Raw genomic sequence first — 24,044 nt, 5'->3', positions numbered from 1 at the left:
CATTTTTGGTTGTCACAACTGGGGAGGAAGTGGTATTGGCCTCCAGTGGGTGGAAGCCAGGAATGCTGCTATATATCCCATAATGCACAGAATAATAGGATACAGTGCCACCCACAACAAAGACTTATCTGACCCCAAATATCCAAAGTACTGAGTCTGAGAAATCCTGCTCTAGAGTGAATCTGAGTGAACAGCTTAGCAAGAATTGGCCCAACACCAAGAGCAAAATCTAAAGAATTTTCAAAGTTGTGAGCTTCATCTCATGGGACCTTTTTCACATTTATATGATTAAACCACAAGTTTAAAGTCGATGGTGTTAGTTATTAGCTCTGAACGGGGGAGGTCCCTGGAATCTACACAGTTTGGAGCAACTATTATAGAACTGGCTGGCCCAGCCCTCAGTTTCATAAGACCTGCCAGAAAGCCAAGTCCTGGCAAAGTCATCGAGACACCATCACAGACTGAAATCAATTGAAGCCACCCAAAGACTTATTAAGTTCAGATCTTTCTACCAGCAATTTATCTCTTCAAAGAAAAATTGCATGACAGGAGATTCCAGTTGGACACTCTGGACTCAGCTGTCAGGGACATTGATGAAAGCAGAGCTGGAACATTTGTGCCCACTTTTTGTTTTGTGTTGTTTTGTTCTTTCAGGAATGATTATATACTTGTCCTTTGTGGCTTAAGTCACCCACCGCACAGTATAAAACATCATGATTAACAGCCCAGGCTTTTCTTTTTTGTGTGTGTATGGTACGCGGGCCTCTCACTGTTGTGGCCTCTCCCGTTGCGGAGCACAGGCTCCGGACGCGCAGGCTCAGCGGCCATGGCTCACGGGCCCACCCGCTCCGCGGCATGTGGGATCCTCCCGGACTGGGGCACAAACCCGTGTCCCCTGCATCAGCAGGCGGACTCTCAACCACTGCGCCACCAGGGAAGCCCCCAGCCCAGGCTTTTCTATCAGGCCAATCCAAGTTCAAATCCCAGCTCTGCTCATCAGCAAGGTTCTGTTGGAAGTAGATAGCGCATGCTCAGAGGGTGCCCGCAGGCAGGCAGTGAAGGGACGGTTTGCAGAGGTGTGGAGAGGGTCGCGGGACCATCAGAGGGCAGGGAAGCACCCAGAGACTAGCAGCAGTGGGAAACTGCCAACACTGTTTCTGCCTCCAGGCCTGGAAAAACTTAGTGAACAGCTAAGACTTGGTAAGAGCTGTAGCCTTGGGAGGGAGCCCTGGGGACAGAAAAGCTGGCCTGACACTTTCTGCCAAAGTGGCCCCCCATACAGAGAGCAGGAACATAAATACGCCAGCCTCTCCTTCCTCCTAGCTTCTCAGGTACCTCCCGGGGCCAACCCGTCTGAAAGTGAGAGGGAACGCAAACTCTGCAGAGACCAGCCTCCCAGGGCACAAAGCAGCACAAAGAATGGGTCTAGGAGAGCAGGCCGAGAGTATTCAGTATGCTGTGTAGCCCTGGACAAGTTACTTAACCTCTCCGAACATCATTCCTCATTTCTCACGTGGGAATATTAATCTTCATATTGTTGGCCTGAGAATTAAATAGTGTGACATGTCTATAGTTCCTAGGACGGCACCAGTGTGTTGAAGGCACTCTATAGACGGTAGCATTTAGTTTTACTTCACTTAAGGCCAAACGGGGCCGGATGTCGAGTAAGATTTTGCGGATCAGATGAGAAGTTGGTGCTGGGCTTTTAAAGGGACAAAGAACTAGCTAGTCTGAGTCAATGTCTGCCCCGGCTGACTTGGAACAGGGGATGAGCTGAAATCCTCAAGGCCTGCTCTTTCGTCTTCTCACACCAGTGTTGTGATCTCCATGAGGGACGTCCCAGTCATCAGACGGGGCACCCTTTTTTATTCTCTCAACAAGCACACTTAGGTTTTCCCTCTTTCACTGTGGTTCTCACGTTGATGGGCTCCTACCCTGGCTCCCCAGCCTCTCTCTCCTGTAATGTCGATTTCCTTTGGATAAAGAATTCCCTTTAGTGGCCGTGTTCAGGTTATGGGTCCTTCCCCACAGGCTGGCAGCAGCCAGGTTCCTTGTTACTTCCTTCTGAATATACCATGGACCTCTTCCTTCCTGTTATATCTTCCACATTCCATGAGTTATCCCTTACCATATCCTTTTATACAGTTTAATTTTGTTTTGTTGGGTTTTTTCTCTCCTCCCTTATACTCCCCCACCTCCAACCTTAAACTTTAGTTTAAAGTTCTCTGAATCAGGTCAGTGCAGGTTCTGGCCAAATACATTTTTCTGGCCTTTGCTAAGTATGTTCTGTCAATGCCAAGATCCCATCAGTCTTCTCTCTCAGGCTGTGGTCCAGCAAGACAGATCCCAGTTCTGGACGCCTTCTATGTTGCCAGGCATTTCTTGCCATGTCCTCATTTCACTTCCAAGCTCGCACCCACCGTGGGGAGAAGGGCTGTTGGGCACCTGGGCCTATGCCTTCGCTGTTCCCTCCCTGCCTTAGCTTTCTGAGGGCGGTAAGAGACCCCTCCCCACAGAAGGGTCTGAGGGTTTAGTAGAGAGTTGGTGTGCAGGGCTCAGGAACAGCACCCCAAAGGGGGCCACAGGCCTGCTCTTCTCGGATGCAAACACACTGCTTCCTCCAGGGGATCCTGGGATGGAAAACTTCTTCCCACTGTCCAGAATCTCTGTCACTTGCCCATGTGTTCTTCCACTGATGCCATTTATTCATTTTCTTCCTCTTTTGAGGCCCCCTGACTGGCATTCACCTCTTCCTCCTCAGTCTCTTTGTCTGCGGGGTTTGCTTCCCGAATGTTCACCCAACACTGACTAAGAGCCTCCTCTGAAGCTACCGGCCCATCTCAGGTGTCCCAGCCGGAAGTGTGGTTTGCCTGTGATTTGGGTATAGTCAGGGGTCCTCTCAGACAAAGTGAAATGTGCCCTGTCTCTCCGTGAAGCAGTCATCACTGCCCTTCGTGTAAAGCCCCGGATCCTTAACTCACCTTATGAGGCCCGTTGCCCCAGCCACTGCCGCCAGACAGCTTTCATTCCTCCTCCTCACCCTGTGCTCCCGGCTGCACGTGCTCTTTCCTTCTGCCCAGAACATTTGTGTCCAGGTTTCCCTCTTGAACTCCTTTTCATCCTTGGAGACTCTGCTTAAATGTCCTTTTGGCACAGAGACTCATGACCCGTCCTAGGCTTTGCAAAAACCCTTGCCAGACCTTCCCAGGGCAACATGAATTTGCTCTTAGAATATCCATCATGTTTATAAATGTTTTTTATTGTGTCTGGTGGGAGCTGAGGGGCTGGGATTTCCCTGTGTCCGCTGGTGTTAGGGTTTGCCCACCTTTGCTGTGCTGAGGCCACGGGTGACATGTAGGATCTCTTAGCATCCCGGTAACCTCCATGACAACAAGAGCTGGGTCTGTCTTGTGTGTCCATGTGCCTCTCACCACTGGTACTGTTGTTGGGTATCAGTGAGAAGTTGTGAGCAATTTTCATCCCTCGGTATTGACAGATATCTTAGCTCCCTTGAGGACTTTTCCTGCAGACTTTCATGGGCCCTCCTATTTCCAGGGGACTCGGCAAGGGTAGATGATACTTTTTCCCAGGTCTGCTGAGAGGGCAGCTGGTGTGGCTTAGGGCAATGACCCAGAAGGAATGGTTGTGAGTATGTGGAGGGGACTGCTGGTGACCGAGGTCCTGATGAAAGAGAATAGGAAGGCGGGCAGAAATGTTCAGGAGTTCAGTGTGTAGTCTCACAGTGTTTCCTAAGTGTCCATGAGAACTTTGTGAGAAGATGCTGGCCCCAAGGCCACACTGGGGGCCCTTGGACATGAGAGGAAGGCAGAGTCTTGGTCCCCAGAGAACTTGTGCCTTGTCTTTCCTGTGTTTGATTAACACAGCTCGAGGAGGGCTCAGCTGTGGGTCCTTTCCAGGGACTCCCTGCTACTTGGTACCCAGGGCCCTCACTTGGGTGCCTGGCCACGTACCACCGTGACCCCCATTGATGGGATTTTATGTCCTGTGTCATGAGCCAAGTGGTGAGCCCTCTGAAAGCAGGGGTGTGTGTTGTGCCCTTGACACATGTGTCGCCCGGTGTATTCAGTGCAGAGGGTGTCAAGGAATGAGCAGCGATGCGTGTTTGCTCTCTATCAGCTCCATTCTCCATCTTTGGTGGCTTGGCTTGACTCGAATGTGTGTGAATTTTATTTCATTTGTTCACGATTAGAACAGCTTCACACACCGCAGATTTGCAGTGAGGCCTTGTGGACCCTGAGCCTGCATTCTGGTCAGGAGGTAGTTTTGGAGATGATTTCCTCCCCAGCAGTGATGAAAGAGAGAAACTACCCCAGCGGTCGGATCACACATTTGAATGTCTGACTCCAGGAAGTAAGGCTGGAACGTAGGGGGATGAAATTACACTATTTATTCCCAAGAATGTGTGGCTTTCTAGAGCTTGCATGTCCATTGCCTCACTTGTCCCTGTAACCACTGGCTGATCAGGGGCCAGAGTCACTGCTGAAGTGGAAGGAAACATGCATGTAGGCTGGAGTCAAGCACCCATCAAATTGTGGATCCTTCCTGCTTTGTCTGCCAGTCTCCTGGGGATGATGAGTAGACTCAGGCTGATGGCAACCAACTGCACCCATCTCCCCGTCAGTGATAAAGCCCCACAGAGGCACCCTTGCCAGTTTTGCCATATGCTCACCAATTAAAACTTAAATGCACGCCACATGCTAGGCTGTTGGAAACACATTCTCGTTTTGATGTGGCTATTCTGAAGTAAATGTGTGCAAGAACATATGCTTTCTGTCAACCAAACGATGACACTGCTGTTGCTAAAACGATGCTTTTGCCGTGCTAGTAAAACGATGGGGTTCTGTTTCTCTTTGCTAAATGCTCTATTATCAAATGAAAAAGAAATACCGTAAAAAGTCCCTCAGCACCAAAGGGAATTTTTCTCAAAGGTTTTTTCACTCTTTCCCTGTACCCAGCCTGGTTTTTGCTTTTAAGGAAGAATGCCTGGGACTTCCCTGGTGGCGCAGTGGTTAAGAATCTGCCTGCCAATGCAGGGGACATGGGTTTGAGCCCTGGTCCGGGAAGATCCCACATGCCACGGAGCAACTAAGCCCGTGTGCCACAACTACTGAGCCCATGTGCCGCAACTACTGAAGGCCGCACGCCTGGAGCCCGAGTTCCGCAACAAGAGAAGCCACCGCATTGAGAAGCCCGCGCACCGCAATGAAGAGTAGCCCCTGCTCGCCGCAACTAGAGAAAGCCCATGAGCAGCAATGAAGACCCAACGCAGCCTAAATAAATAAATGAAGGAAGGGAAGAAGAAAGGAAGGAAGAATGCCTGACACACCCATCTTGAGCACGTGGGTTCACAGTCGTGTGCCCTTTGATTTCCTCCTGCTACTGCCAGCCAGTGCATCTCAGCCTGGAAACTTTGCTCTCTTATCACCGGTTCCAAAACCATCCCTCTTGGGGATACCCAGCAAGGACACCCAGCAGACAGCAGAGGGCCTTTGCCACCCCGTCCTCATTTCCCCTGTTCTCCCCAGGAAGCAGGTGCCTGTACTAGGCTGGAGTCCCCAACAGAAGACGTACAATGTGTCATCAAGCCCGGGCAGGCAGAAGTCCCTCTGTCGTCTACACCCAGTTCCTACCTGAAGGGCACTGGGGCGGTTCCCGCGGAGGAGGATTTCTTCCGTGTGGAGGTTGGAAGTTACCCAGGCTGTAAGGAGAGGCTGGCATTTCATTCTCTACCCTGCCTCCCTCTCTCCCCCCACAATTCCCATACTCATCCTCTGAGGAAGGCAGCCTGAGAGCAGGTGAGGGGCGGGGGTTCTGGACCCAGTGAGTCCTGGCAGAATGACTTCTTGCTGGGATGCTGAGGGCAGCTGGGCCCCCTGCCCAATGAGGCCTGAGCTTTGCTCTCCCATGGTAATGCCATTGCCTGGCCTGCTGGGAGACCTGCTCTAGGCACACCATTGCCAGCCATCCCTGCTCACCTGAGCTGGCAGGATATCTCCACAAAGAGAGAGCCCTCTGATTTGCCTGTTCTTATAGGGTCAGGGCAGGCCCCTTACCTGCACCGATCCTGCCTGAATCTCTATTGCTTCAAGCAGTATGTACGTAGGGCTGGAGCACATGCTCTTGGTGGCACTGCCAGGATTCCAGCAATGTGGCTCTGCCAAGCCATGAGGGTCAGACCCTCAGGAGTGACTCGTCCTCCTCTGGCCTTCACAGATGACTTTAAAAAAAAAATTCCCAATCATTTTGCTACCCATTCACAGCTCACACCTGAGAGGGTTGCTCAGCAAAAACATGCATACGGCAGACTGTGCCATTTCCCTGCTTCCTAGGGGACACCCGTGGAGCCTGAGCAGCAAATCTCCAGCCTTGACAGCTTTACAGAGAGTTCTGTGTCCGTGAGTGATTCTTCTAAGTAACTTTCAAGTGTATGGAATAACTTCACATTATGAGCAAACATAATTCAAGCAAAGGGTGATGGACCTCATTGGTTTAGCCACTGATAGAACATCAGGCTGCTCTTTGCTTATCAGCTTGATTCACCATGGACATTTTTCCTCTTTCCCTGAAGAGGCAAAGGGATCATGTATTAGTTTGCTATTGCTGTGTAACAAGTTACCACAAACATAGCTGTTCAAAACAGCATCCATTTATATTATCTCACAGTTTCCATAGGTCAGAAGCCCAGCATGGCTAACTGGGTTCTCAGCCAGGGGTATAACAAGGCCACAATCAAGGTTGTGGCTGGCTGGGCTCTTATCGGGAGGCCCTGGCAAGAGTCTGTCTCCAGGTTCATTCGGGTCATTGGCAGAATTCAGTTTCTTGTGCTTGCAGGTCCTCGCTGGCTGTTGGCCAGGAGTCATTCTCAGCTTCTAGAGGCCACCACATTCCTTGTCACATGGCCCCCTCCATCTTTAAAACCAGCACTGATGCGTCAAATACTTTTTAAAAAAATAAATTTATTTATTTTAGTTATTTTTAGCTGCATTGGGTCTTCGTTGCTGTGCACGGGCTTTCTCTAGTTGCAGCAGGTTGGGGCTACTCTTTTTTTTTTTTTTCCTGCTATGCGGGCCTCCCACTGTTGTGGCCTCTCCTGTTGCGGAGCACAGGCTCCGGACGCGCAGCCTCAGCGGCCATGGCTCACGGGCCCAGCTGCTCCACGGCATGTGGGATCTTCCCGGACCGGGGCACGAACCTGTATCCCCTGCATTGGCAGGCGGACTCTCAACCACTGCGCCACCAGGGAAGCCCCGGGCTACTCTCTGTTGCAATGAATGTGCTTCTCATTGCGGTGGCTTCTCGTTGCAGAGCACGGGCTCTAGGCACACAGGCTTTAGTAGTTGTGGCGCACGGGCTCAGTAGTTGTGGCTTGTGGGCTCTAGAGCACAGGCTCAGTAGCTGTAGTGCACGGGCTTAGTCGCTCCGCGGCATGTGGCATCTTCCCAGACCAGGGATCGAACCCGTGTCACCTGCATTGGCAGGCAGATTCTTAACCACTAAGCCACCAGGGAAGTACTTCATCAAATACTTCTTGTGCTTCTAATCTCTGACATCCTTTTCTGATGCTAACCAGAAAACACTGCTTTTAAAAGGCTCACCAGGTTAGATCAGGCCTACCTGGATAATCTCCGTATCTTAAGGTCAAGAGACTTGAGACGTGAACACCAGCTGCACGGCCCCTTCCCTGCAGTGCCTCAGTCTGTGTTTGACTGAATAACCAGGGGACGGGAATCTCAGGGGCCAGTTTAGAATTCTGCGTGCCTCAGACAGTACGGAGAAATCAGCCTCATGTTCAATCTCACCCTCACTCGACGCTTCCAAGAAATTCCTGTCCTGCTCATAATCTCCACTGTTATCTCCCCCCAGCGAGCACCGGGGATCCTGAGCCCGAACCAGAGGCGGAAGCAGAGGCAGAGGCAGAGGTGGGACGGGTGGCCGGTGAGGCCAGCCAGGAGCTAGCCCCTGCCCACGCGGGAGCAGAGAGCGAGGTGGAGCGGGCCCTGGAGCCAGAGCCTGAAGAGCGAGCCTCCCTGAGCGAGAAGGAGCAGCAGAACGAGGCAGTGAACGAGCGGGACAACTGCTCGGCCTCCAGCGTCTCGTCCTCCAGCAGCACGTTGGAGAGGGAGGACAAGGAGGACAAGCGCTCTCGGGACAGGGGGACCGGTAAGGAGGCCCCCTTTCCCCGTGAACGCATCCCAGGGAACCCCGGGGCAGGGGACCTGGTTTGCTGGCCTCTGAGCTGACCGGCTGGTCCAGCTCGCTCCCCAGACTGTCCCCCCATGTCTGGAGGGGGGTGTGGCCCCACTCAGCCAGCCAGCAGCTTCCTGCCCTGCAGAAGGGCCCCGGGCCTCTGCCACAAGGCTGCACTGTCACTTCTACAGCTGGGAAAAGGGCCTGATAATGAGGGCGACAGGGGACTTTTCCTGAGGAACAAACCCCAGAAGAGAAATTCCTCATTTCCTTCTAACTGTTTAATTGTGAGTAGTAAGTGTGGCTTTTTTCTGATTTAAATGTAGAGACATGTCATGTTGTTATCTACTCCCTTGAAAGAGTTTTTGCAAGGAAGTATGTTAAGCCACTATGACTGAACATTTCAGACCAGAGCAGATTTGGTAAAATGAATCATATGAGTACTTTAAAAAACTGCCAGTTCACAGCATGCAGAGATCAATTTGATGTGCTCAGCTGGAATGTATGTAATTTAGGTAATTTTCTACAATATGCTCAGGACCACTCTTTTCTTAGATACTAAGTATGTGGTTTTTCTTATGGAATCATACCTTTTTGGTGTTATCCCCGATACTCGTTCAGTTTCACCTGTTTAATGGTGACTTTATGTTTAGGGATCAAATGGAATGTTCGTCCTCATTAGGGACTTGGGGAGGGTGCCACAGAGGGTTCTAGAAATGGTAAACGATTCAAATAATCATTTGAATTATGATTCATATGTGACACCATGGAGTTGGTTTCCCTACCCATGACCTGTGCACTGTCAGGGTGGCAGGAAGCCACCTCTTTCAACTGACTCTCCTCACCAGTGAAGGCATGTCTTATGGGCCAGGCTTCATTAAGGATACCCAGTGACACAGACTCAAGGAACTTACATCTTAGGCCCAAACGGCAGCTGCAAGGGCCTGCCAATCAGTGGCATGACCCAGGCAAGATGTGTTAGTTCACAGATTAAGAATACATTGTTCTTGAAGCCTGGATGAGTGAACAAAGATTGAATGAATGAAAGAAGCCATAATGTCTCCTAGGAGACCTGTCAATCAATGGCTTAGTCTAAATAGTTAATATTTGAGTTTTCACAGTTATATTATTAGATTTTATTCTATATATCACTGGTCACCATTATACAGTGAAAAAGGAGGACTTAAAAAGTACTTTGTCTTAGGAATTATCGCATTGAAAATCTTGTGTCTGGTTGAAGATGTATGTGCTAAAAGGATTATGTATATTGATACTAAATTTCTTTCAAAGTCAGATTACAGTTACACTCTCAAATTCTACTTGTTGTTATTCACATTTAATGTAATTATGGTCACAGTACAGGGTGTCGGGTAAGTCTTCTTGATCATTTGGCCTCAAATCATGTTTTAGTCTATTATGAGTAGCTTTAAGTATTATTCATCATAACTAGGTTTAACAGGCCTAAAACATATAAACAAGTTAGATTAGTAAAAATAAGCCGGGGAAGAGAACTTTCTTGGATCAGATTGCCCAATATCCTTACAAATAAGGACAACTTTCCAAAAATGGACACTCTGCTCCCAGTGAAGAACCATTGACTTTCTACCAAAAACTGGTAGTGTCCAGGAATTGGAGCTTTGCAGTGACTTTTCTGCTTCAGTCTGGTGCTGTTAAGAGATGTGACCATGTTTATTTGTTGTAGCTTATTGGCTCCTAAAAAATCGCACTGCTCATGGGCACACCAGCAGCTGTGGAGACAGAGAAGCTCTGTCACCATAGCTTTTGCTTTTCAGAATCTTCTCAATTAAATCACAAAGGCAATCAAAATGATTCCCAGTCTTATTTATAATGGCTGTAACCCATTATTTGAGAATGAATTTGTACGACTTGAAAGAGACCCAACTTATTACAGATGTGTGGTTTTATTTTTCTTTGTTTTCATGTGTTCCACTCCCTGGCATTAGAGTGAGAGGCTTTACTGTAGCATTCATCACACTTTGTTGTAGTTACTTGTATAAGTGTCCTTTGTCTCTATTTGAATGTAAGCTTTGTGAGGATGGGGATGTCTGTCTTATCCATTGTGAGTTCTTACTTCCTAGCTGGGTGCCCAGAACATAGTAGGGGCTCATAAAACCACTGATGAATAAATGAATGAATCTGGCTAAGATGGAGACTCCCCCATTGCTCCCAGGTCCTCCCTTTTACAACTAAAATACCAACACCCTGGATGTAACAGAACAACCAATCATAGGAGGACTCTGAAAGGCAGAAAGAAGGAAGCAGACTGCCTAGGAGCCTTTGGACTTGAACGACATGGCAGTGAAGCTTCAAGGAAAGCTGATTCCCTTAGCCAAAGGATTGGGAAAGGCGTTGCCTAACAGAACAGAAAATCTTTTCTGCTGTTAATAAGTGCTCTATCCTAAATAAGGTCTAATGGAAAATTTGCCACTGTCCCACCTCTCCCCCTAACCCAGTGGTTTCAGTGAGACTGAAGAGGAGGTGGCCTTTTATACAGCACCCCCATGGAAATTGGAGTGACAATTCTGCAGTTCCCTCCCCTCCTCAACCCTGTGGTGTCAGAGGACTCAGAAGGGAGTCAGTCTTCTATCCCCTGCCCAATAGAAGCAGGTAGTGCTCCAGTTCCCCTGCTGGGGTAGTGTTGGCCTAACGGGGAGCTCAGTCTATCCCCTGAAGGGGAGAAGCAAGTGGGTCCCAGTTCCTCCAACGGAGTAGTGTCTGTGGGGTCCTGTGGGGATCTGAGCCTTCACCCCCACCCAGAAGGAGCCAGACTTAATGAGGAGTGGAGAGGGGACTAATAGCATTCTCTGTCCCCACCACCACCCTCCTTGTCCCTGATGCTGATGGGGACACAGCGGAGAGCTGAGCTTCCATCCCAATCCGGTATAAACAAGGTAGAATGATGTGGTTGGAGGTGGGACTGGTCTGCACTCTGTTCTCCCCAAGCCAGTATCAGTGGGGACTGGTGGGAAGCTGAGCCTTCACCTCACTTGGAGGTGGGAAGATGCTGGTGGGGTCAAGGGGGCGCTGAACCTCCACCCTACCCATCTGCAGTGAGGGAATGTGAGTCAGCCCTCTTCCTGGGTGGTGACAGTGAGACCCAGCAGGGAGCTGAACATCTACCTGCAGCAAGCCCTGTATGCTACACCCCAAAAGGGTGACTACCTGCTAAAAGAGAAGATTAAATATTATCCAGAGTCTATCAGATGATACCGAAAATATCTAGGATACAATCGAAAATTACTCATCATATCAAGAAGTAGGGCAATCACATCTTGAATGAGAAAAGACCATCCACAGGTGCCAACACTGAGATGAATCAGATGCTGGAATTATCTGTCAAAAATTTTAAAGCAGTCATCATAATAATGCTTCAGTGGACAGTTACAAACACTCAGGGCTCAGGAAATACATGAAAAATAATCTTAGCAAAGAAATAGGAGATATTAAAAAAGAGCCCAAGGGAAATTATAGAACTGGAAAATACGGTAACTGAAATAAAATATTTGACATGCTTTATAGTTGATTGGAGACAACAAAGAAAATAATCAGTGTACTTGAAAACAGATCAGTAGAAATCACCAAATCTGAATAACAGAGAAAAAAATAGACTAAAAATGAACAGAGCCTCAGGGACCTATGGGATTATATCAATAAAACTAACATTCATTTCATCCGAGTCTGAGAATAAGAGGAGAGAGAGTGCAGTGTGGAAAGATATTTGAGGAAATAATGGCTGAATATTTCCCAAGTGTGGCAAAAGGTATAAATCTACAGATTTAAGAAGCTGAGCAAATTCTAACAAGGATAAATCCAAAGAAATCTGCACCAAGACAAATGACAAACTTCTGAAAACTAAAAACCAAAAAAACATTTTTTGGAAAGAAAGAAATGAGGTGGTACCTATAGAGGAACAGCAATTCAAAGGATAGCAGGTTTCTCATCTGAAACATGGAGGCCAGCAGGAAGGGGTACAGCAAGTGCTAAAAGACTAGAACTATCAACCATATCAACCATGAATTACATATACAGTAAAAGTAGCCTTTAACAATGCAGGGAAAGTAAAGACATTCTCAGTTAAAGAAAAACTAGGAGAATTTGACACTAGCAGACCTACCCTTGAAGAATGGCTAAAGGAAGTTCTCCGAACAGAAAGGAAATGATGACAGAAGACAGCTTGGGACTCCAGAAAGAAAAGAACAACAGAATGGGTAAAAATAGGGGTAAATTTTAAAATGCTCTCTTTTTACTCATGAGCTTCTTAAATCATATTTGATGGTGGAAGCAAAAATTACATTTGGTATGTGGTGTTCCGTATATATAGAGGAAGTACTTAAGACAATTGTATTTTTAAAAGTGGGAGGGTAATGGGATCGAAGTGGAAGTAAGGTTTCTACACTTCAAAGTAATAAAACATCAATACCAATAGACTAAATAAGTTAGTGTATATATTGTAATACCTAGAGCAACCACTAAGAAAATTACATGAAGCCATGTACTCAAAAACACTCTAAATGAATCATGTTGAAATTCTAAAAAATGTTCAAGTAATCTACCCAACACCAAGAAAGGAGAAACAGACACTGAAACAAAGAGATCAAACAAAACAAGTAAAACAGCAGACTTAAGCCCTAACATATCAATTAAAAGACAGAGATTTGCTGAGTGTATAAAAACACAACCCGACTACATGCTATCATATACAACACTCATTTCAAACGTAATGCCATGGGCAGATGGAAAGTTAAAAGTTGGCAAAAGATATCATGCTAACATTAATCAAAGAAAAGCTGGAGTGGCTGAATTAATATCAGATAAAGTAGACTTCAGAGCAAAGGAAATTACTAGGGACAAAGAAGCACCCTACATAATGATTTTTAAAAGCCCTAAATGAATGAAGAATGTAAACGAGAAAACCAGCATTCAAAATGTTACCTGATTATGCTCTTTTCCCTGTTGCCAAAATAAGAAACTGCCAACATTTCCCAATAAATGGAGAGAGTGAGGCAGTCTGTTCGGAGACTCAGCCACTTTATCTGCCGCAGCCTCCTGGCATCAAAGCAGTTTCCCTATTTACAGGACTGTCTGACCAGCTGTAGAAGTTTTTCCATTGTGTCCTCAAATGCCACCTCTTCTCTCTTTGATGGTGGTTATTGCTTAAGTGGATTTTGTTTGTGAAACCAACCTACAAGAGGGCTTAAGAGCTCCTTGTTCTGGTGTTGGTCGCTTGGTGAGCTTAGGCCACTGTCGAGGAGAACAGTAGCTTTGTCGAGGACAAAGCTACACAGGAAAAGATGGAGCACCGGGGGCGCCTGTGTTTCCCCAGTAAATACCTCCTTAAGATGAAGGCACAGGTATGTGGGAGAGACCAGTGTCCTCCCCCAGCCTGTTTATCTGGCTCTTCTTTGGTAGAAAGAAAGCTCCTGATGCTCACGTCCATGGCCTAGGTCTTCTGCCCCCTCCCCAAACAAGTATCCACACAGGCCCTAGATATCTGATGGAACTCACATCCTGAAATGCCCACTGCACAGCCCTGCTGGCCCTTAGGAAGCAAATTCAGAGGGATAACATTGGTGACCATGCATTCATTCATTCATCCTAGGTACTGGGGATACAACAGGGAACAAAACAAACCCAAATCCCTGCTCTCATAGAGTTTACATTTCAAGGAGGAACACAGCTTAACAAGTAATGATAATCATTCCAGTGATGGGGCAAAGGCAACAGTAAAATCAAAAAGGGAAATGTGTGGAAGATTAGACAGTAAGAAGTGCTTGGGTAGGAAATAAAGCAGGAAAGGATGAAACTGGCAGGGAGAGGGAGGTTTGCACGATTTTAAATAAGGTGATCGGGGAAGATTTCACTGGGGAGATACTATTTGAGCAAAGACCCAAAGGAAGTTGAGAAGCAAACTGTGTGATTACCCGGGTTTGGCCCAGGAGGGGCACAGATCCTGAGGCTGGATCACATCACGCCTGGTGAGTTCTAGGAATGTCAAGGAGCTGCTGTAGCTGAAGAGGTTCATGTGTGTATATCTGGGGTGGTGGCAGTGGTAGGAGAGGAAATAAAGTTAAGGTGGGATCACACATGGCTTGGGAACATTGACAGGTCATTGGCTTTTTGTCTCAGTGAAATGTGACACTATTAGAAGACTTTAAGCAGAGAGATACAGTCGGACGTTGGAACACATCACATGGCTGTGGTGTTGAGAACTGACTTCAGAGGGACAAGAGTGGAAGCTGAGACCAGCTAGGGGCTCCCCTAGCTTACCGTCAGCAAGAAACCATGCTGGTTCGGACCGGGGTCATGGCAGGAGTGGTGATGAGAAAAGTGGTTGGATTCTGGATGTAACATGAAGATTTAGCTAACAGGATGCCCTGCTGTGTGGGGTGAAAGAACAGGATAAGAGTCAAGGATGACTCTGAGGCTTTTGGAATTGGCGGCAAGATGGGTGAAGTAGCCATGTCTGAGGTAGGAAATGACTGCAGGAGGAGCAGTTTCAGTGAGTGGATGGGAGTAAGGGCAGAAGGTGGTATTTAAAGCCCTGAGACTGAATGAGATGGTGACTAAGAAGGTGAGTGTAGATGGAGAGAAGAGGTCCAGGGACACTTAAATGTTAAAGACAAGGAGGAACCAACCCAGGAGATGGAGAAGGAGCAGCCAAAAAGAAGGAGGCAAAGCAAGTGAGTGCAATGTCTGGGAGGCCAAGTGAAGGACATAAGTCAAGGATGAGGGAGCGACAGCTGAGTCTAGTGCAACAGGAAGGTCATCGGTCACCCGGAAAGGAGCATCTTTGAAAGGGAGCAAAAACTTCACTAGACTGGGTTCAAGAGAGAATAAAGGAAGAAATTGGAGATAGCAAAACAACTGTTATAAGCACCTTTCCTTTAAAAGAAAGGAGAAAATTTGGATTATAGGTGGAGGGATAAGTGGAATCAAGTGAGGTTTTCTGTTTTTGTTTAATGGGTAAAATTATACCATGTTTATATGCCAGTAGGAAGGCTTAGTAGGGGGAGCATGGGAGATGCAGGATGGAGAATTGCTGGAGTGGCTTCCAAATGCACGAGTGGAGCGGTTGACCCCCGCTAAGAGGATGGTTTGTCAGCGTCACAGGACAGAGGCCATGGTCAGGGTTCAGGTGTAGGTGGGTGGGTGGAGGCAGAATGGAGGCCCTGGAAGATCTCTGACTTTGTCTATTAAGTTTTTGAAACAGGAAACAAGGCCATGCTTGCAGAGGATGAGCTGGGTGGGGGATGCTAGAGGAGAGTGGAGGTGTGTGAAAAGTCATCTAGGAGAGGTCATAGATGGGACCGCCATTCAGCATCACCTGAAGACTGGTGGCCATGAACTTAAAGTGTGACCAATGGCATGGTCTGTGCATTTCTCCAGACACTTTGGTTGCCCTGGTGCAGAGGTGGAGTAGGGGGAGAAAGGGGGATAACTCTACAGCCTTTCCAACATCTGCCATGGGTGAGGGAGCATTTCCTTGCCTCCCTGTGTGTAGTTAGGGCAGAAGCCCCTTAGTTACCCTGGGTGGGTCCTGACCAGCTGTCATGGGTGGTCAGGAAAGGTGGAGAAAATTTCTCCCATGAGCCTAGACCAGAGCCACAAGCAGTGTCATACCTACAAGAGTCTTGGGTCCTAGAGTGGGTCATTGGCTCTTTGATGTAGCATCTCTTTCTGATCAAGAGAATCTTGTCAGGCATGACCACCTTCCTCTCTAATTGCTTTATTTCTGTGCCTTCCTGAATCCTTCCGTGTGCAATGTCCATATGTTGCGTAGTTGCTTTTCTCATAGTATTGAGGCCCATGCCATGTTCTCATTTTTTGTTTTCCTGTGAACTTTTCAGGTTTGTGGTCTGCGGGTGTTCAGGATGCCGGTGTAAATGAGCAGTGTGGCGACATCCTTACCAGCAAACGGTTCATGCTGGACATGCTGTATGCCCATAACAGAAAGCCCACGGATGATGAGGAGAAGGGGGAGGGCGAGACCACGAGGACCGCGCAGGGGGCGGAGGCCGTAGCCAGCCTGGCCAGCCGGATATCCACCTTGCAGGCCAACTCTCTGGCCCAGGATGAGAGCGTCAGGAGGGTGGACGTTGGCTGTCTGGACAATCGGGGCAGCGTGAAAGCCTTTGCTGAGAAATTCAACAGCGGGGACCTAGGGAGAGGGTCCATCTCCCCTGACGCCGAGCCCAATGACAAGGTCACGGAGAAGGCGTCGGCACAGCCCAAGACGGAATCTGACTACATCTGGGACCAACTCATGGCCAATCCGCGGGAGCTCAGAATCCAAGACATGGATTTCACTGACCTGGGGGAGGAGGACGACATCGATGTCCTGGACGTGGACCTGGGTCACAGGGAGGCCCCGGGGCTGCCTCCCCCACCTCCGCCCACCTTTCTCGGTTTGCCGCCCCCTCCCCCTCCGCCCCTGCTGGACGGCGTGCCTCCCCCTCCAGTCCCCGGTAATTTATTGGCTCCTCCTCCAGTATTCAGTGCTCCTCAGGGCTTAGGGTGGCCCCAGGTACCCAGGGGTCAGCCAGCATTCACCAAGAAAAAGAAAACCATCCGTCTGTTCTGGAATGAAGTGAGGCCTTTTGAGTGGCCGTGTAAGAACAACGGCCGCTGCAGAGAATTCCTGTGGTCGAAACTGGAACCTATTAAGGTGGACACTTCCAAGCTGGAGCACCTGTTTGAGTCTAAATCGAAGGAACTGGCCGTCTCCAAGGTACCGCTAGCATCCAGCATGCCTTTTGATTTGCAGAGTTAGTTTCAGCTGTTGGGTAGAATGCTCGAGAGATTTGTTGTATATAAAATGCCCTTCATGTTGTTCTTGCTATTTGCTGAAAAAGGCAGTTGGTATAAAAATCTGACCTTTAATACAGTACTCTCAGTGCCACATGCTAGGTGTGAGCTAAATGCGTAAGGGACACTTCATTGCTAACGTGGACAGCAGCTTACTAACACCAACAGGCGAAATAGCTTTCAAAGAACCCAGTAACCTCGAGGAAGAAACAAAAGGGTTACCCCAGGGAATGTTAGTATGGCCTGACAGCAGATGTTGACATTCTCTAGAGGAAAGTAGGCTTGCTAATTAATCAAACATACCGACTTCATCCCGGGGATGTGTTTATTCACACTTAACCTTTGTTGTTTATGGTAGATAGTAGTAGTTTGAACCTCAGCCGTAACCACACAGTGCTTTCATAAAGGCTAGTAACCTGCGTGGCATTTCTTCAGATAATCCCCTGGCTGAGTCAGCATGCTGCAACTATCTAGATATTTCCAAGTAACCATATAGTTAGCATCCTGTAAACATTACACATGTATCTAGATTTCTTATTTTTCATAGATGTTTGAGAACCCTGTAGGCATTGCTGCTGTGACATTTTTAACAGAGATATTCTATCCACATTTATAAATGGAAAGCTCTGTACATGAAGTTACTGGACATCAAAGGTAAAGTCATGGCTAATGAACACTGAAAGAAGAGGCTACATGATATACAGATTTTATTTCTCATAATTCACTGCATTAATAGGGTCTCCTTTACATATCTTAAAGAACTGTTTTTTTTTAAAAAACTTGTGATTCTGGGTATATTACAGTTTTAAAACAGGTTTAAGACTATCTTCTCAGGAACTAGGGGTAAGAGAAAACGCTTTGTAAAGTATAAACATGTAAGAACTTATTATCGTGAATTAATTCCAGCTCCATGGGTTGCTTCATTTAACATAGTATTGGGTGAGTATAAAGACGCCTGAGTTGGGCTCCCTGACCTGCCAGTCGGGCACTGAGTTTGAATCAAAAAGTATGTACAGCATCCTCAGGACAGGAGTGTCCTTCAGGCGAGGACCCGAGTGATGGAGTTAGCGCCTATCACCACTGTGTTATGCTGAAAGGCTAGGGCAGGAGCTGGTCAACTTCCTGTTAAAACCTGTGCCTGGTGGTCTGGATCTACCTGCTGCTCTTCCTGAGTTGGCTTTTACCCTCGCAATGATTTCTGCCCAGTCCCAGCAAGGATGTGAATCTAAACCATTTCCAGCCCTACCCCACCCCACCCCCAAGTCAGAATTAAAGTTTTCTCCTGTTTACAAATCAAACTTCTAGGATCCAATACAGAAAATCATGCCATCAGTCCTCTTCTCCAACTGGAAGTAGACCCCCTCTTGTCCTCTCTAGAAAATGACACCAAGGGAAGTGACGTTGGGCACCTGCTCTTGGTGTCTCTGTGTCCTGACTTCCCAGGACTGGTCACGTGTGGTGATGAGCCACCCTCATGCCCCCTTCAATTCTTACCGTCAGACCTGGCATCTAGAAGAAGACTGGCCTGGCGGGGTTGAAACAGCAGATGTGGTGGCCGGGAGTTACCCAGGATGTGCCCTCACTCCCTTCATGCTCCAACACGCTGATCTGGTTGGCCCGTCTCCATCATCCCGCCTGGCTGCCTGCACCCTCTGGGCTTTCCGTGGTTGCTCCGCAGCCTCAGAGGTTGCTGATGGGGAGGCTGGCTCTTGACTCGGGGTGGGAAGAAGAGAAGAATAACAGTTTGGCAGTGAAGGCACTTCTGACTTCATTTTTACAAAGGAAATGGCAAAGTTAAAAGCTTCCTTGAGAATACAGAAAATGGGTTCACCTCCCCCGCCTCCTTCTCTTGATCCCACTGTGATCGGTGATAAGAGCCTGGTTGGTACCCTCTCAGTAGCCCAAAGTTCCAGTCTTGCTTGAAGTAGGTGGCAATCTCTTAAAATCCCTTATTTCCCAGCTTAAGGACAAATGTTCGCCTAGTTTTTATAAAGTGAGAGCATAAGAGGAAAAGTAATATATTGAAAAATTTACCAAACTGATTCCAGAATGTTCTACAATGGGACCCAGGAGACCATCTTGGGAGGCTAGGAAATGTGAGTAGGGGTTAATTGATAAATGTTACAAAAGGTGAGAATGCAAACTGGAGCATTGAACCTGTTATGTGTATGTTACCCATACAGGTACAACCAATTTTACTTCTGTTTCTAATCCTTGACTGTGATTTTCATAAAACTCAGCTGTAAACAGCCACTTCCAAATTCTGGCTCATGAGAAGTTTTTCATTAAACGCAATAGAGTGCATCAAAAATAAAATAGACTTCACAAGGCAGCACAGAGCAAAGGCAATCGGTTGTAGTTTCCCTCAGAAAACTTACACCAGACTAGAGTTACGGGGCATGGTTATGACCAACCGAGTTACCTCTGAAGATTCATGTGCCAGATCCAAGGCTGGTGACCACTTAATGGAAATGATAAGGACAGATGATGTGCTTTTTGATTTCCTTTCCAAATAGTTTCTGGAACTGGATCTACTTTTATCTCCAAGCAGGAGATATATATATATATTTATATATGTATAATATATACAGCTTGTTTTTTGAATTTTATTGATTTTTTTATACAACAGTTTCTTATTAGTTATCCCTTTTATACATATTAGTGTATATATGTCAATCCCAATCTCCAATTCATCCCACCCCCCCCCACCTCCTTTACCCTCTTGGTGTCCATACGTTTGTTTTCTACATCTGTGTCTCAATTTCTGCCCTGCAAACCAGTTCATTTGTACTATTTTTCTAGGTTCCACATATATGCATTAATATAAGTTTCATTAGTTCCCATTTGTTTATTTTTGTTTTTATTTCCATTACTCTAGGAGGTGGATCAAAAAAGATCCTGCTGTGATTTAGGTCAAAGAGTGTTCTGCCTATGTTTTCCTGGAAGAGTTTTATAGTGTCCAGTCTTACATTTAGGTCTCTAATCCATTTTGAGTTTATTTTCATGTATGGTGTTAGGAAGTGTTCTAATTTCATTCTTTTACATGTAGCTGTCCAGTTTTCCCAGCACCACTTATTAAAGAGACTGTCTTTTCTCCATTGTATATCCCTGCCTCCTTTGTCATAGATTAGTTGAGCATAGGAGCATGGGTTTATCTCTGGGCTTTCTATCCTGTTCCATTGATCTATATTTCTGTTGTTGTGCCAGTACCATACTGTCTTGATTACTGTAGCTTTGTAGTATAGTCTGAAGTCAGGGAGGATGATTCCTCCAGCTCAGTTTTTTCCCTCAGGACTGCTTTGGCTCTTCAGGGTCTTTTGTGTCTCCATACAAATTTTAAGATTTTTTGTTCTAGTTCTGTAAAAAAATGCCATTGGTAATTTGATAGGGATTGCATTGACTCTGTAGATTGCTTTGAGTAGTATAATCATTTTCACAATATTGATTCTTCCAATCCAAGAACATGGTATATCTCTCCATCTGTTTGTATCATCTTTAATTTCATTCATCAGTGTCTTATAGTTTTCTGCATACAAGTCTTTTGTCTCCCTAGGAAGGTTTATTCCTAGGTATTTTATTCTTTTTGTTGCAATGGTAAATGGGAGTGTTTCCTTAATTTCTCTTTCAGATTTTCCATCATTAGTGTATAGGAATGCAAGATATTTCAGTGCATTAATTTTGTATTCTGCAGCTTTACCAAATTCATTGATTAGCTCTAGTAGTTTTCTGGTGGCATCTTTAGGATTCTCTATGTATAGTATCATGTCATCTGCAAACAGTGACAGTTTTACTTCTTCTTTTCCAATTTGTATTCCTTTTATTTCTTTTTCTTCTCTGATTGCCGTGGCTAGGACTTTCCAAAACTATGTTGAATAATAGTGGTGAGAGTGGACACCCTTGTCTTGTTCCTGATCTTAGAGGAAATGCTTTCAGTTTTTCAGCACTGAGAATGATCTTGGCTGTGGGTTTGTTGTATATGCCCTTTATTATGTTGAGGTAGTTTCCCTCTATGCCCACTTTCTGGAGAGTTTTTATCATAAATAGGTGTTGAATTTTGTCAAACGCTTTTTCTAAATCTATTGAGATGATCATATGGTTTTTATTCTTCAATTTGTTAATATGGTGAGTGATTGATTTGCATATACTGAAGAATCCTTGCATCCCTGGGATAAATCCCACTTGATCATGGTGTATGATCCTTTTAATGTGTTGTTGGATTCTGTTTGCTAGTATTTTGTTGAGGATTTTTGCATCTATATTCATGAGTGATATTGGTCTGTAATTTTCCTTTTTTGTAGTATCTTTGTCTGGTTTTGGTATCAGGGTGATGGTAAAAACTCATAGAATGAGTTTTGGAATGTTCCTTCCTCTGCAATATTTTGGAAGAGTTTGAGGGGGATGGGTGTTAACTCTTCTCTAAATGTTTCTTAGAATTCATCTGTGAAGCCATCTGGTGCTGGACTTTTGTTTGTTGGAAGATTTTTAATCACAGTTTCAATTTCATTACTTGTGATTGGTCTGTTCATATTTTCTATTTCTTCCTGGTTCAGTCTTGGAAGGTTATAACTTTCTAAGAATTTGTCCATTTCTTCCAGTTTGTTCATTTTATTGGCATAGAGTAGCTTGTAGTAGTCTCTTTGGATGCTTTGTATTTCTGCAATGTCTGTTGTACCTTCTGCTTTTTATTTCTAATTTTATTGATTTGAATCCTCTCTCTCTTTTTCTTGATGAGTGTGGCTAATGGTTTATCAATTTTGTTTATCTTCTCAAAGCACCAGCTTTTAGTTTTATTGATCTTTGCTATTGTTTTCTTTGTTTGTATTTCATTTGTTTCTGCTCTGATCTTTATGATTTCTTTCCTTCTACTAACTTTAGGTTTTGTTTGTTCTTCTTTCTCTAGTTCCATTAGGCATAAGGTTAGCTTGTTTATTTGAGGTTTTTCTTCTTTCTCGAGGTAGGCTTGTATTGCTATAAACTTCCCTCTGAGAACTGAGTTTGTTGCATCCCATAGGTTTTGGATCATCGTGTTTTCATTGTCATTTGCCTCTAGGTATTTTTTAATTTTCTCTGATTTCTTCAGTGATCTCTGTTATTAAGTAACATATTGTTTAGCCTCCAAGTGTTTGTGTTTTTTACGTTTTTTTCCCTGTAATTGATTTCTAATCTCATAGCGTTGTGGACAGAAAAGATGCTTGATATGATTTTAATTTTCTTAAATTTACTGAGGCTTGATATGTGACCCAAGATGTGATCTATCCTGGATAATGTCCTGTGCACACTTGAAAGAAAGTGTAATCTGCTGTTTTCAGATGGAATGTCCTATGAATATCAATTAAATATCTCTGGTCTGTTGTGTCATTTAAAGCTTGTGTTTCCTTATTAATTTTTTGTTTGGATCATCTGTCCATTGGTGTAAGTGAGGTGTTAAGGTCCCCCCTATTACTGTGTTACTGTCAATTTCCTCTTTTATAGCTGTTAGAAGTTGCCTTATGTATTGAGGTGCTCCTATGTTGGGTGCATATATATTTATAATTGTTATATCTTCTCCTTGGATTGATCCCTTGATCATTATGTAGTGTCCTTCCTTATCTCTTGTAACATTCTTTATTTTAAACTCTATTTTATCTGATATGAGGATTGCTACTCCAGCTTTCTTTTGATTTCCATTTGCATGGAATATCTTTTTCCATCCCCTCACTTTCAGTCTGTATGTGTCCCTAGGTCTGTAGTGGGTCTCTTGTAGACAGCATATATATGGGTCTTGTTTTTGTATCCATTAAGCGAGCGAGCCTGTTTCTTTTGGTTAGAGCATTTAATCCATTCATGTTTAAGGTAATTATCAACATATATGTTCCTATTATCATTTTCTCAATTGTTATGTGTTTGTTTTTGTAGGTCCTTTTCTTCTCTTGTGTTTCCCACTTAGAGAAGTTCCTTTAGCATTTGTTGGCTGGTTTGGTGGTGCTGAATTCTCTTCGCCTTTGCTTGTCTGTAAAGCTTTTGATTTCTCTGTCAAATTTGAATGAGATCCTTGCCGGGTAGAGTAATCTTGGTTGTAGGTTCTTCCCTTTCATCACTTTCAGTATATCATGCCACTCCCTTTTGGCTTGTAGAGTTTCTGCTGAGAAACCAGCTGTTAACCTTATGGGTATGCCCTTGTATGTTATTTGTCATTTTTCCCTTGCTGCTTTCAACAATTTTTCTTTGTCTTTAATTTTTGCCAATTTGATTACTATGTGTCTCGGCATGTTTCTCCTTGTGTTTATCCTGTATGGGACTTGCTGCACTTCCTGGACTTGGGTGGCTATTTCCTTTCTGCTGTTAGGGAAGTTGTCGACTATAATCTCTGTAAATATTTTCTCTGGTCCTTTCTCTCTCTCTCTTCTCCTTCTGGGACCCCTATAATGTGAATGTTGTTGCATTTAATGTTGTCCCAGAGGTCTCTGAGACCTTTCTTTTCATTCTTTTTACTTTATTCTGTTCCATGGCAGTGAATTCCACTACTCTGTCCTGTGTCTTCTGTCACTTATCTGTTCCTCTGCCTCAGTTATTCTGCTATTGATTCCTTCTAGTGTATTTTTCATTTCAGTTATTGTATTGTTCATCTCTGTTTGTTTGTTCTTTAATTCTTCTAGGTGTTTGTTCTTTAATTCTTCTAGGTCTTTGTTAAACATTTATTGCATCTTCTCAATCTTTGCCTCCATTCTTTTTCTGAGATCCTGGATCATCTTCACTATCATTATTCTGAATTGTTTTTCTGGAAGGTTGCCTATCTCCACTTCATTTAGTTGTTTTTCTGAGGTTTTATCTTGTTCCTTCACCTGGTACATAGTCCTCTGTCTTTTCATCTTGTCTATCTTTCTGTGAATGTGTTTTTTTTTTCCACAAGCTGCAGGTTTGTAGTTCTTCTTGCTTCTGCTGTCTGCCATCTGGTGGATGAGGCTGTCTAAGAGGCTTGTGCAAGTTTCCTGATGGGAGGGACTGGTGGTGGGTAGAGCTGGGTGTTGCTC

General features: G+C 45.4%; 1 protein-coding gene across 7 annotated transcripts in view; it reads left to right on the top strand.

Annotated features, from left to right (window-relative positions):
- FHOD3 (formin homology 2 domain containing 3) overlaps positions 1–24,044 on the top strand; it is a 507,955-nt gene that overhangs the window by 417,714 nt on the left and 66,197 nt on the right. For all 7 annotated transcript variants that reach the window (XM_059041316.2, XM_067016011.1, XM_067016010.1 and 4 more), the window contains 2 exons: positions 7,885–8,181; positions 16,077–16,957. In XM_059041316.2, the coding sequence (XP_058897299.1) occupies positions 7,885–8,181; positions 16,077–16,957 (1,178 nt within the window). The remainder of the gene's footprint in view (positions 1–7,884; positions 8,182–16,076; positions 16,958–24,044) is intronic.

The sequence above is a fragment of the Kogia breviceps genome, chromosome 15, assembly GCF_026419965.1.
Source record: "Kogia breviceps isolate mKogBre1 chromosome 15, mKogBre1 haplotype 1, whole genome shotgun sequence".
NCBI lineage: Eukaryota > Metazoa > Chordata > Mammalia > Artiodactyla > Physeteridae > Kogia > Kogia breviceps.
The sequence above is the reverse complement of the archived record's forward strand: the minus strand, read 5'-3'. Positions and strand labels throughout refer to the sequence as shown.